Raw genomic sequence first — 15,087 nt, 5'->3', positions numbered from 1 at the left:
AGATTATCACACTAAGTGAAGTAAGTCAGACAGAGAAAGACAAATGTCATATGATACTACTTATATGTGGAATCTAAAAAATGACACAGGGGCTTCCCTGGTTGTGCAGTGGTTAAGAATCCACCTGCCAATGCAGGTGACATGGGTTCGATCCCTGGGCTGGGAAGATCCCACATGCCGCAGAGCAACTAAGCCCATGAGCCACATCTACTGAGCCTGCACTTTAGAGCCTGTGAGCCACAACTACTGAGCCCACGTGCCACAACTACCAAAGGCTGCAAGCCTGAGCCTGTGCTCCACAACAAGAGAAACCACTGCAATGAGAGACCCAAGCACGACAGCAAAGAGTAGCCCCTGCTCACCACAGCTAGAAAAAGGCTGTGCGCAGCAACGAAGACCCAACATAGCCAAAAATAAATAAATTTTTAAAAATAAAACAAAAATTAAAAAATTTTAAAATGACACAAATGAACTTATTTACAAAACAGAAACAGACTCAGACACAGAAAACAAATTTATGGTTATGAAAGGGGATAGCAGGAGGTGGTGGGGGGAGAGATAAAACAGGATTTTGGGATTAACATATACACACTACTATATACAAAATAGATGAATAACGAGGACCTACTGTATAGCACGGGGAACTATATTCAATGTCTTACAGTAACCTATAATAGAAAAGAATCTGAAAAAGAATAGATATATAAGTATGTATAACCAAATCACTTTGCTGTACCTGAAACTAACACAATACTATAAATTAACTATTCTTAAATAAAAAATGGTTAATAAAAAAGGTAATATTTTTAAAACAGTATTGAGGACTTGGAAACTATAATAATGGTGGTGGAGAGGAGAGAGCAAACTGAAGAAATGTCTAAAGCAGAATCAACAGCATTTGGTGACAGCTTGGATTTGCAGGATGAAGAGAAGGAGAAGCCAAGGATGATGCTGAATCAGATGGTGACACCACTTCACAAGATCCAGAAGATGAGAAAAGGATGAATTTGGGATAACGTTAAAGTATGGGTTCACATCTATACGTGATAAGATGAAAGGACTCAGGATTAGAGCACAGGGTGAATGTATCCAGGTGGCTGGAGTGCTGAAGAAAGGTCTGATCTGGGACTAATTGGCCTTAAAAGAGTGGTTAAAATAATGGAGTTGATGATATCACAGTAGATGATCCAAAGACAGGAAAGTGAAGGGATCTGTGTTTAAAGATGAGGTTAAGTAAGGAGGAAAACAGAAAATCACCCTTAAGCACCTTAATAATCACTGGTACAGGCAAAATCCAGCAAGAAATGCCAAAATTCATGGGCAAAAGTTATTTACATAGCCACAAAGTTCCTCCTCAAAATATTTATTCATTACAAAGGGGGAAATAGTAACTTCAGAGTGAAGATAACCGGCAGACACCTTCTTAACCACTGGGTCATAGTTAACCTCACCAGCAACAAGAAATGGCAACATCACATATTCTTGAAATGATGCCCTGAGGATGCAACGTTGCTTCTGTGGCATCCTTGCCACAAAGGCATAGCTTCAACCTAATCACCAGGTAAACCCAAGTGGAGGGACATTCTACAAAATAACTGACCAGTACTCTTCCAACTGTCAAGTCATGAAAGGCAAAGAGAGACTCAAGTACTGTTACAGCTCAGAGGAGATGAAGGAGACAGGGCAGCTAAATGCAATATGTGATTCTGGAACAGCAAAAAAAAAAAGCCATTGGTGGAGAAATTGATGAAAGCCAAATACAGCCCATATGTTAGTTGCTAGTATTGTTCTCAAGTTAGTTTTTACTTTTGACAATTGTACCATGGCTGTGTAAGATGTTCCCTTGTGGGAAGCTGGGTCAAGGGTATATGGGAACTTTCTGATGATTTTATGTTCTAGATCAATGTGAATTCCTCTACCTTTCTGTTTGCAAAAGGAAAAGGGAATTTTCCTGAGTTTCATTTGAATTAATCACATTTAAAAGCTCTTCAGAAAAAAAAAAAGCAATCTTATTTAAAAAAAAAAGGGTATATGGGAACTTTCTATCTTTGTGACACTTCTATTAAGTCTAAATTAATTTCAAAATAAAAACTTTTAAAAATGAGGCAGGTAGCCTGGAAAAAATAAAACTGAATCCTTTCTTCAAATATTATACTAATATGACTTCCACTGGAATATTTTTTAATGAAAACATAAAAACACTAGAAGAAAATGAGAGCAACAATTTTATAATCTCAGAGTCCAGAGGACCCAAGGGGCATGAAAATCAAGCCATAAATGAAAAGACTGATTCATTTGATTATATAATTTTGTTAAATCTGGCAAAAAAAAAAAAGACCCACAATAAACAAAATCACTAAAGGACAATCTGGAAAAAAATACTTGAAATCAGTATCACGGAGGGCTGATATCTTTAAAAGGAAAAAAAAAATTTGGGAAATCAACAAAAAAAAGACCCCAACCTGGTAGAAAAATGGTCAAAAGCTATGAAGAGATAATACATATGGAGAGACGAAAATTAAAACTATAAGAAGATACATGTTTTTCTTCTCTTAACAGATTGGCAAATGACAAAACATTTGGTAACACATTGTCTTGTAGAGAAACAGCCACTCTCATACATCACTAACAGGGAATACAAACTGGTACCACTTCTATGAAGAGGAATTTTGCAATAGCTCTTAAAAATTTAATGCTTGTGCCTCTCTATCCAGCAGTATTACTTCTAGGAATTTATCCTATGCATATTCTCCTACATGAATGGGAAACAATATCCAAGGATATCCCCTGAAAAACTGTTTCTAATAACAAAGGACAGGACACAACCTAAAGGCCCATCAGTAAAAGACACGTTAAATAAAAAATGGTACGTTTGTATAAAGGGATACTCTGAAGTCAGGAAAAAGATCACAGTGGCTCTAGACTTGTGTTATGGTGTATTATTAAGCACACAAAGCAAGGTGCCAAACTGTGAGCACAGTGTGTTAACTTACAGGTAAATGACATATATATATTCTTAACAAGCACTGGGACCTCTGAGGGGATGGGTATTCAAAAAACTAGCAGACTGTTGGCCGCGGGAATTTTAGAGAAGCATGTTTCATAGCTTTCCAAAACTTAATTAAAAAAAAAATACAGCATGGAGAGGCATAGAGTAAATTAGTGAATTAAAGGGAAAAAGTAGATGACACCATGTCAGGGGAAAGGCAAATTGCCAAGAGAGCTGGCAGCCCTGGAAATCATGGTTGGAGAGAGAGACCCAGACTGTTGGGTGAAGTGCGGGTTTATTCCTGAGAGGTTAATTCTGATGGGGACTTGCGCAAAGCCCTTACGCTCGCGCTCCGGATCAGGCAGTGTCCATGGTGGGACGGGGAGAGGGGTGCGGTCCACGGCATGTGTGGGAGCCGAGGAAAAGAGGGACTTGTTTCTAATACATGCAGACCTCATGTATGAATTAACTTACTTATATCCAGAAGATAGCAAACTTGCATCGTTTTTATCCTATCGCTCTAATGCTTAAAGGAAATGCTCTGGGCCTTTCAGACCTACATTGACACAAGATGTTAAAAGATGTTACTGAAACAGTAAAAAGATCAATGGACACCAGGGATTAGGGGCAGCGAAGGATGAATAGGCAGAGCACAGAGGATTTTTAGGGCAGTAAAACTATTCTGTACGATACCATAGTCATGGATATATGTCATTATAACTCTGTCCAAACCCACAGAACATTCAACACCAAGAATAAGCCCTCATGTAAACGATGGACTTGGGGTGATAATGACATGTCAATGTAGGCTCATCGACTGTAAAAATGTGCCCCTCTGGTGGTAATGGGAGAGGCTGTTCATGTGTGGGGGCAGGGGGGATATGGGAAAGTTTTGTATTTTCTGCTCAATTTTGCCACCAACCTAAAACTGCAGTAAAAATAAAAATCTATTTAAAAGTGTGTGGGGCTTCCTAGGTGGTGCAGTGGTTAAGAATCCGCCTGCCAATGCAGGGGACACGGGTTCGATCCCTGCTCCAGGAAGATCCCACATGCCGCGGAGCAACTAAGCCCATGCGCCACAACTACTGAGCCTGCGCTTTAGAGCCCGTGAGCCACAACTATTGAGCCCACGTGCTGCAACTACTGAAGCCCATGCGCCTAAAGCCCGTGCTCCACAACAAGAGAAGCCACGGCAATGAGGAGCCCGCACACCACAACAAGAGGAGCCCCCACTCACTGCAACTAGAAAAAGAAAGCCTGCGCACAGTAAAAAAAGACCCAACACAGCCAATAAAATGAATAAATAAATAAATTTTTTAAAAAAAGTGTGTGTGTGTGGCAGGGGGGAGGGGCTGGGGGTGGAATGCCTATTCTTCAACACACATCACTGATGCTTGAGGATCTGATAAAGAAAAACCAATCAATCAATCAATCGGTGCTTGGGATATATATTACATCTTTCTCCTAAGAGTTCAAAGGTTCTAAATATTACTCCTTCATTTATCCTCACAACATCTGGATACCTGCAGTGGAATATAAACAGTGTAAACTGGGTAAAAAGAGGCAATACTGGGAAAATGAGGCCAAGTCTCAAGGTGAGTCACTTGCAGAAATAGGCCCGCAATTCAACTTTCCTTACTGAGAATCAGGATTTTTTTAAACACATAAAGGCCATTTTGAAAGCAAACAATTAAGAGTGGTATCCGTGGTCTACTCTGAGGTCACGCATGTGCACGTGTGTATGTAAACATACATGCACGGACAGACACCCAGACGATCATGCATACACCCACACTCACCTACTCATACAATTATACTCCAGGCTGAGAGCTAGCTCTATCAACAATTTTAAGCCAAATTTAGGCATAATAATCTGCGCATAACAGTAATAAGACAGTGAAAGTGACCATGAGACCATTATACATAAAGAAACTCACATATGCCATTGTCAGAATTTCTACTGTGAGATAAGTAAGAACGAACAAACTTGCAAAAAACAATTACAAGTCAAATATACTTGTCACAGCACCCACTAAAGGGATTTAATTTAAAACTCAAACATCATCATACTGGAAGGGGAAATAAGAAGCTAATAACATGCACTGACGTTTACATAAAATTAGTATGTAAAGTGGGAGCTATGAACTTAATGATGGATATGAAGCAACGGTTTGCATTTTGTCAGACTAAGCAAAAATGTAATTGACAAAGAGGCAACTCTAAATGGAGTTTCAGCTATTTCAACACTAAGTGCAGCTGCATGCTGTCAGTGTTATAAATGAAAAAAGAAAAAAATCTGTTTAAACTGAAAAAAAATCTCACATGCAAGCCAATAAGCGAACTTACCTACTTTATTGAAGTTACCATTTATTTAATCATGAAAAGGGTTTTTTTTTCCGAAAAGGAATTTTTTTAACATCAGTATATTCAATCTACAGTTACTTCATATTGATTGAGGAGAAAAGGGTTTGGAGGCAAATTAAAATATTAAAGTGTTTCTGGGAGCACTATGTGTCATTCCTGGAATTAAGTCAAGGTTAAAAACATTTGTTTTCAAGAAGAAGCTAATACAATAAGATTTCACTTAAAAGCCACTAAGAATATATGCATATATCTTAATCATTTTGTTGTACACCAGAAACTATCACAATATTGTAAATCAACTATACCTCAATTTTTAAAAGCCACTAAGAATACCCCACTTGGTATCTTACTAGTGGCAGTTATGAGCTCAAGCTCTGGCATCAGCCTTCCTGGGTTCAAATCCTAACTCTACTATTTCTTGCCGTGTGACTCTGGCAGATCACTTAACCACACTGTGACTCACTTTTCTCATCTTACTATCAGGATGATAATAGCACCTACTTCCTTAGGATCATTGTGAGAATGAAATATGTTCATGTATGCAAGACACATGCTCAGTAACTGTGAGCTATCATTATTATCACCACTCTCAGGGCACAGAGACTAAAAAACTGACAAAGAAGATGGTGGCAACATGCCATGATTTCTGCTGGCCCCTGGATATAAAGTATTGTCATTTCCCACCTCTCACACCATCTCCCTGGTGGATGGGAATCATGGGAGTATCTCTACCACTAAAGATCGATCCTGGGCGAGAAATTGATTGAAGTACCCCTCCCCCCATAGATGCTGCATAAGTGATTCTAGACCAGAGAGTGCCAAGCCTAGGATGACTTAGAAAGTGCTTTGAGATCTTGGCATATTTTCCCCACAACCCCCTCCACCCTCAAACGGTGATTTGGTGACTGGTCATGCACCTGATTTTGTACTTGATCATTATCCAGAATCCTTGGAATATCTCACCAAATTATGTATCTTGTATTTTCCAAGGTCATGAAAAAGATGGGGCACAAAAATCAAAGCTGATATAGAAAGATTTTATGTTCATTCTTCCCCTTTAATTTACTGGAAGTTCCAGCATCTGAATAGAAGGAAAAAGGCCAAGTCTACAGGCATCTTGGCAGGCTGACGAATCATCAAAGAGATGTGAATTCCCACAAAATAAACACACCAAACCCAGGCTCCTCCACACCCTTTCAAGCGCAGTCATACTGTGAGTGGACTGGCATCCCTGCCAAGGGATCAAGGGAAGGGAAATGGGAGAAAGACAGAGAAGCCCTCAGCCTTGAATCACATGCAAACTCTGATTCCAAAGGAGGACCAGACCACTTGCCTGTGAGCAGTCAGGGCATGGCATCCCTCCAAGATCCGGACAGACTACAGGGCCTGGAGTAAAGATGAACTCGGGGTGAAATCAAGCTCTCCCCACTTTCTTCCTTTCCCGTGTTCCTTTGTGCTATTGCTTCATCAGGACCTTGAGACCTCAACTTAGAGAAATCTACTCTCCAAAGAGGATCGTTTACATCTCAGCATGAATTTAATCCCTGTTATTTTTCTCCAACTCATCTTACTTCGCTGACGACTTCTAAGATGATTAGAGTCTTCATGCCCTGTTCAAACAGGGTCCATCCTTAGACAAGTGTGTTCCAGAGGAGGGGACCTACTCTGCTGGCACAAGATCCCAGACCTCATCTGTGGACCCAAACAGTCCTACTTCCACATGAAATGTCTAAAACAGAGAACAGTTAAACTTCACAAAAGTAAACTGAGCAGATTAATTCCTCAAATACCACAGGAAGACAACAATCCTTTAAAATTAGTCAAACCTTAAAATAATTTTAAAATTTAAATGTATCATATTGGAAAGAATAGCCAGCAAACCTAATTTTGTGTCTAGCATCACCACTATCCTACCATGTAACCACAGACTATGTCACTTGAATTTGGGGGGGTCTCAGTCTCCAGTGATAAAAAATTAATAGGTTTGATACCTATCTAAGATTTCTTTCAACTCAAAAATTTCATGATCCATTAGTTATTTTCAGTTCAAGTACTTTCAGACATGTGGTAGCAAAAGTTCAGCTTGTAGCTAGAAATGAATATGAACTATGTGATTAAAGATACAAAAATGTTTTGACCCATCTCCTAGAGTAATGGAAATACAAACAGAAGTAAAAAAGTGGGACCTAATGAACCTTAAAAGCTTTTGCATAGCAAAGGAAACTATAAACAAGACAAAAAGACAACCCTCAGAATGGGAGAAAATATTTGCAAATGAATCAACAGACAAAAGATTAATCTCCAAAATATATAAACAGCTTATGCAGCTCAATATCAAAAAAACAAACAACCCAATCAAAAAATGGGCAGAAGACCTAAATAGGCATTTCTCCAAAGAAGACATACAGACGGCCAAAAGGCACATGAAAAGCTGTTCAACATCACTAATTATTAGAGAAATGCAAATCAAATCTACAATGAGGTATCAGCTCACACCAGTTAGAATGGACATCATCAGAAAATCTACAAACAATAAATGCTGGAGAGGGTGTAGAGAAAAGGGAACCCTCTTGCACTGTTGGAAATGTAAACTGATACAGCCACTATAGAGAACTGTATGGAGGTTCCTTGGAAAACTAAAAATAGAATTACCATATGACCCAGCAATCCCACTACTGGGCATATACCCAGAGAACACCATAACTCAAAAAGACACATGCACCCCAATGTTCATTGCAGCACTATTTACAATAGTCAGGTCATGGAAGCAACCTAAATGTCCATCAACAGATGAATGGAAAAAGAAGATGTGGTACATATATACAATGGAATATTACTCAGCCATAAAAAAGGAATGAAATTGGGTCATTTGTAGAGACATGAACGGACCTAGAGACTGTCATACAGAGTGAAGTAAGTCAGAAAGAGAAAAACAAATGTGTAATAACACATATGCGGAATCTAGAAAAATGGTACACATCAACTGGTTTGCAAGGCAGAAATAGAAACACAGTTGTAGAGAACAAACATATGGACACCAAGGGGGGAATGGGGTGGGGGGATGAATTGGGTGATTAGGATTGCCATATATACATTACTAACAAGAAAAAAATATCAAATTGTACACTTTAAATATATGCACTTTACTGTATGTCAATTATATACCAATAAAAGTTCTTAAAAAATAAAATAAAAAGATATAAAAATGGACTTTTAAAATTAACATAGCATGGGTGTGAGAAAAAATAAGAGAGGATGCTGTAGAATTAAGACACTTTTTCCCTCAGCCCATTATTATAAGCTACCTGATCTAACACTATCCAGTGTTTTGTTTTTGTTTTCTTCTTACACTACTGTACAACAAAGTGAACTCTCAAACGTGTGAAATAGTAAGGATCACAGCCACAAGGCTGACTGCTGTCTCTTAGAGATCAAGTGGGAGATGGCAAGAATAACACGGACCTCTGGGAAGCAATGCCACATCCTTTAGGGTCACTTGGGAGGTGTCTCCGAGCACTCACCTTCCAGCAGCTGGTCCAGGCTGGAAATCTTCTTGAGACCATCAATGGTGTAGATTGTTCTCACTCCCTGGGGCAAATTCACGTTATCAGACAGAGTTCGGGTCAAATCAGCGAGCAGGGCCTCAAAAGATCGGAACCGGTCTGGGGAGATGGCATACACAATGCCTTTGAAGTATCGATCTCCGTTTCTATAGAAACGCACTTTCTTGGCCTTCTTCTCGGAGCTGAGGGTCTGCAGCGTGCGGGTGCGGTAGAAGCTGCAGTGGGCGCTGTGCGTGGGGCTGGGCAGCCCGTTCACCCGCGACCCTCGGCTGTATCTCTGCGCCTTATCCCGCTCGTCAAAGTGCTCTAGCTCCATGTCTCTGCCAAAGGACATGACGGAGTTAAACTTGAACCTAAGAGGCACAGAAACAAAAACAGAGCCACATACTGATGTTATTTTGTCATCCTGATTTGAAAGGCTCAGCTTGAGGGCAGCTGATGGAGATATTGCTATAATTGATGATGTGTTTAATATGAGTTAAGTCAGGAGAGAAAAGACAAAGAAATAGAAGAGGCAGACCTAGTGGAAACAGCTTATTAATCAACCCCAGTTTTGTCAGAATAGGCTGTTAGGCATTGACCACCTAGAACGTCAGGCTTTGAACAGCTATTATTGCCAACAGGGACAACAAACCTTTCAAAGTATTATTAACCCTATTTACAGATGAAGAAATTCAGGCACAGAAAAATGTCTCCTAAATTTCTCCAAGTAATACAATTAAGAAATGCTTGAACCAAGAACTCTGACCCAGGTTTGCCTGACTCCAAGGCTCCCAGCAGGTTATATGCTAACCCTGATGGTGGGTAGGAAATGAGCTTTCACATCACTGCTGGGCTAAATACAAATGATATAGTAGTGGTGGTGGAGGACCAGGAATCACAAGGGGGCAGGTAGCATTTAAGAGTCAGACTGTAAACTTTTTACCTAGTGCTTGTGCCAGAACAAGAGCAAATAGAATCAATCCATAGACTCTACCAACTTAAAGAGAGTTTCCAACAGATGATTGAACCTGGTGTACCCCCCAAAAAATAAAAAAATAAAAAAATAAATAAAAAATTAAATTAAAAAAAAAGAGTTTCCAACATATTCAATAGAAATTTTTTTATAAAGTGGATTCACCATAACTCATTTACTTACGTTTAATGTTTCAAATAAGGTGGATTTAAAAAAAGAAGAAAAAGGGGGGGGGAGGAGGGAGGGGAGGAAGAGAAGGAGAAAGAAAAGGAAAAGTAGCACAGTAACAACAAGAAGAACAAGAAGGGATAGAAGTTACTTCTTGGGGGCACTTGGCCTTTCCTTCCACTAAGGCTCTCTCTGTCTTTGTGTGGAGGAAACTGAGGTTTACAGATGTTCACCCAGACTTGACCCAGAACGAACTGTGTAACCTTGAGAAATCTACTTTTTCAACATCTTTAAGCCTCGATTTCCTCAGTCACACATGGGAAACGTACTAGTACCTACCTAATGGTTAATATCAGCTATTAAATAAGTTAATACACTCCAAGCACTAAGAGCAGCAGTTCCCAACCCTTTTTTGGCACCAAGTACTGGTTTAGTGGAAGACACTTCTTCCACGAAGTCAGAGGGGAGGAGGTTCAGGTGGTAATTTGATGAAGCTTCACATGCTCCACCACACTCACCTTCTGCTGGGCGGCCCCATTCCTATCAGGCCACGGGCTAATGCCGGTCCACGGACCTGGGGGTTGGGGACCCCTGATAGTACTTAGGGTACTGTCTAGCTTGTGGTAAGTATTAAGGCTTCTTATTAATAAAACCTGCTTTTCTGTTGCTGACTGTGTCACAAAAAGATCCACCAGGAACAGAATCTCCCCCTCCGGTAAGGGTAAGGGTAGGCTCCAGGTGAGTCCCACCCCACCTCCTCACCTCCACCTCCGATTTCCATCTCATGACCTTCTGAAAGGTATGCCTGTGCCCTCACGGTGCCCATTTGACTTTCTATGGGGCCCTGGCATCAGCAGGCTCCCTGTGAGATCAGTTCATCCTTGCTCAGGGGTTACCTGATAAATGCTTGTGCCGTTTCCCCTCGCAAGGGGATCCATGTTTTAAAAGGACAATGTAGGAAGTGGGAAAACCTCGGCATTCAAAGGAAAGAAGTTTTAGTAACAAAATTTTAGGCACTGAAATAGAATATAAGGGAAATGGAAAACTGGGGGCAAGAACCTTAGAAGCACTCCCCAAATCCCACCATGGAGATGACGCCGCCTTTCCGAAGGTCAGTCCAAACCAACCCAAAGTCCTGCCAAGCCTCCCTGACCTTTCCTTCACCTCTGTAAACTGACCTCTGATCCATTCAGAGTGGCTAAAAATTCATGCTCAAGAGCTTCAGGCGCTGCTAGAGATAGTGCACTCCTGAAATGAATGGAGTGGGGAAAGCTCACATTTATCGAACATCTATGATGTGCCTGACACTATTACGGGGCGATCAATTGCTGTGTAACATGCTAAAAATTCCCCCTAAACCTCATGACAATCCAGTGAGGGAGGGGGTATTATTGTGACTGAGGGTGAGTACAGGATCCATCCATGGTCCTAAAGTCACAACCAAGGGCTTTGCGACTCAGATTTCCTCCCACTGACTCTGAAGCTGGCGTGCCTTCCTTTCCAACCCGCCCACTGTGTCCTAGAGGCCTAGACTTCCTGTGATTGGCCCCTCATTGCATGTAAAATAGGCTTTTTAAAGCCCTCGCTCCTCACTAGCTCTGTGACCTTGGGCAGCCCACTTAACTGCAGGAGGTCTCATGTGCACTGAGAGCAGGCAGTGGTCACCAGGCCTCCCAAGTCTTCACCTGCCCACCATTCTGTGCTGACCCTGGTAGGGGAGGGAGCAGTGGAGTGGGTTTCAATCTGGAGTGATTATTAGTAGAGTGTATTTTTTTCCTCCGAATATGAAAACTACCTCATGCCACTTAGTAACTCATAACAGTCTAAATTTGCATTTTCCAGAAAAAAAATATACCATATATAGGTAGGCAGGAACTGGTTTCATTGATTTTGAAGTTAGATAACCTCAAAACAATTATCAGTTGTTATCTAATCCTTTAGACAGCCATTAATTGAGTAACAGAACCAATGTTTTGCCCATGATATCATAACTGCCCCTACTCTTTTTAATTATTTGTTTTTAAAAGAAGTACTTTCGTCTTCCAAAAGGGACCTGTGTGTTGGGGGGATGACGCTGCCAGTACTCAAGTACCCAGGCCAACTAACTAGGCTCTTCAAACTTCGTAAAGTATAAAGGCCAGATTGGCTGGCGAAGGTTTTGTTTTATTTTTAAAGGCAGTGATCATTCTTCCAACCCTAGGCGTTTCCTCCCAAATCCAAATAAACCAAAATAAAACATGCAGGACACGCAGAAAGGATGGTACAACTGTATCTCCAGAGTGCAAATCTAATTCCAAGTGGCTCTTGTTGACTTGCAATCTGCAAAAGTCAAATAATTTAGCAATTGTTGGGAATTCCCTTGAGGGAACAGGCTTCTAGAACCAAGAATTCCACACCAAATGGAGAAAAAAGATCCATTTAAAATAGAGAAAACTCAATTTTGTGTTATTTGTATATTTCCCCAAACTGGATCATGTGTTCAACCACGGCAGCTCCCACATCTTTTACTTCCCTTCCTTGAGCCTGCCCCAAAGTAGGCAATGATGTTGGTGACAAAGAAAAACCACACTCCTGGTGAAAGCACTCTCAAGGCTACAGCTACTACTAAATGAATGTCAAAAACCACACCAGACATCCTCATGTTCCAGATATTATGTACAGCATCAAAACAGGTATTCTTTCCCTTGCCCTGGCTAGCTCTGCAGTTCCATTGGCTTAGTCATATATTCGAACCAAGAGCTCCTGAAGAAGATTCACTGGGCTTCCACAGGTCCCCACTTTTTGCAAGGAAGCTGGCTAAAGGTCACTGCCACGCATTCACAGACCATGGTGGCTAAGGGCCTGGGCATGTGTCCTGGTACCAAGAAGGTAACTACATTGCCTAAGCCACAGAGCTCACAGAGATTTGGGTGGGGAAGATCCCACCTGGGTCTTAGCAGAGATTTTCCTATAAACACTGCCAGGCCAAGTAATCAGCGTCTTAGATTGTTCTCTATGGGATTTCTCACCATTTTGAAGAACCTCTGTGCTCATCCTTCTCTAGATGAGCACATGAGTTCCAGTTTCAGAGATTACACACACACACACACACACACACACCAAGAAATAATTTGTCATAAACGCTACCACATCTAAATAGGTGCTAGACCTGGAGGTCCCAAGGCACATTTTGCCAGTGGGATTGGGATGTAGGTGGATGGACAGGCATGCAATGAGGCACACACACCTTCAGAGTGCATGCACCACCCTGAACACAGATATCACAGGATGTGTGCATGCCTTTTACAATGTTCCTACATATAACCTCTCTTAAAATCCTTTCTGACCCGCATTCATGTGACATTTCATACTTAAAACGCTGTCCTAGTTTCCCGTCGAAAAGAGATATATTTAGGAACATTCATAAAACGTATTCACGGAACACCCTGCAGTGTGGCCGTTGAACGTGTGTGCACCATGATCTGGACACACATTCACAGGTGCGGGGAGAGGAAGCCAGTCAGAATGAAACCTTTCACCTGCTCCATCTCCTCCAAGCATCTCCTGGCCCAATCCAGCAGTGATTCCGAGCAAACCTAGTTTTCAACAGCAGCCTCTTTTGTGGGGCAATGCGGGGCTGTGCCCGCGCTCCCACTAGGAGGAAAATACCATTTCCTCTCCGCAGGCTTTTAGCGCTGCAGGTACTAATTCGTACATGAAGCAGCCTCGCTGTCCCCGAAGGAACTTGAGACCCCGCAAATGTACTTGCAACACGCACGCTGCAGCCACCCACCACGCGCGGATCGCCCCATCCTCAAGCACACACCACCCTCCCGGGCACACGGGAAAGCACACACACAATAAGAGGCCTGGCCCGGCCACTCCTTCTGGGCGCAGACCCGGTCCCCGCTCCGCGGCCAGTTCTGACAATGACGAACACCTCGCCCAGCTCCTCCGCCCTAGCTCTCCATCTCCACTAACAACTCGGCCAAAAGCCTGGGGGCCCCGCTCGCCCGACTCCCCGTTTTCAGCCCGGTGGCACGAGACAAAAGAGGCAGGTGCCAGCAGCCCGGGGCCGCCCGCACACACCGCCCCGGGCCGGGGCCGGGGCCGGGGCCGGGGCCGGGGTCGCGGCCGGGCAGGGCAGCGCCTTTCGAGGAACGGCGGGCGGGGCGGCGGCGGCGGAGGGGGCGCCCGGCTGCCCTCCGGGCCCGCGCCCCCCCACCCCGGCGCCCCGCGGCTGCGGGAGGAGAGGGCGCTGCCGGGCCCCCGGCGGGAACCCCCGGCCGGCCCTCCCCGCAGCCCCCTTCCCCAGCGAAGGCCAACCACGCACCGGTCCGCGGAGAGACGCCGCCGGGGGTCTTTGTGGCCGCGCTCGGGGCTGCCTGCGGGTGCTGTCGTCGCCGGGCTGGGCGCTGCCGGGCCGCGGGGCTGCGGGGCGGCGGCGGCGGGGCCGGGGCTGGGCGGCGGCAGCTGCTGGGGCGCGGGCGTCTGGGCTGCAGCCGCTAGTGCGGGGATGCCCCTCGGCCGCTCCTCATTGAAATGCGGCGCTTCGCACAGCCTCACTCCTGCCTCTCTCCGGAGGAGGGCGGCGGCGGCGGCGGGCGCGCTCCCTTGTCTTGTGGCTTACTCGCTCGCACGCCCGCCCCGCTCCCTCCTTCTCCTCCTCCGCGTGCGCGCCCGGCGCCCCCGCCCCTCTTGGCAGGGCGCACCCACCACGGCTGCGCCCCGGGCCTCCGCCTCTCCGCGCCCTCTCCCGCCGCCGCGACCTCAACGCATCTGGCTGCAGCAAACGCCCTAACCTCCCCAGTCCCCGGGAGTGGTTGTCTGGAGATTGGGGCCGGTCGGTGGTGGACCTGGGGGAGAGAACTGGACCGGGGGGAGAGAACTGGACCGGGTCTGAACCAGGAAACGTGCAGGGCGGAGACGTGAGGTGTGGCCGAGCGGTGAGACCCCCTCCCTCGGGGGAGGCAAGGGGAACATTTCGTACCCCCCGCCCCCCGCACAGTACACACACTTCGATGTGACCTCGTGGTTTGATACCTTTCCCAGAATTATGGAAGTCAACG

The 15,087-nt window shown here is 44.0% G+C and overlaps 1 protein-coding gene across 4 annotated transcripts in view; it reads right to left on the bottom strand.

Moving 5' to 3' along the window:
- Window positions 1-14,595, bottom strand: part of DCLK1 (doublecortin like kinase 1) — a 324,120-nt gene extending 309,525 nt beyond the window's left edge. For all 4 annotated transcript variants that reach the window (XM_057707600.1, XM_057707601.1, XM_057707602.1 and 1 more), the window contains exons 1-2: window positions 14,352-14,595; window positions 8,875-9,269 (exon numbers count right to left, since the gene is read on the bottom strand). In XM_057707600.1, the coding sequence (XP_057563583.1) occupies window positions 8,875-9,250 (376 nt within the window). In that variant the 5' untranslated portion in view covers window positions 9,251-9,269; window positions 14,352-14,595. The remainder of the gene's footprint in view (window positions 1-8,874; window positions 9,270-14,351) is intronic.
- Between the last annotated feature and the right edge of the window lie 492 nt (window positions 14,596-15,087).

The sequence above is a fragment of the Hippopotamus amphibius genome, chromosome 14 (assembly GCF_030028045.1).
Source record: "Hippopotamus amphibius kiboko isolate mHipAmp2 chromosome 14, mHipAmp2.hap2, whole genome shotgun sequence".
Classification (NCBI taxonomy): Eukaryota; Metazoa; Chordata; class Mammalia; order Artiodactyla; family Hippopotamidae; genus Hippopotamus; species Hippopotamus amphibius.
The sequence above is the reverse complement of the archived record's forward strand: the minus strand, read 5'-3'. Positions and strand labels throughout refer to the sequence as shown.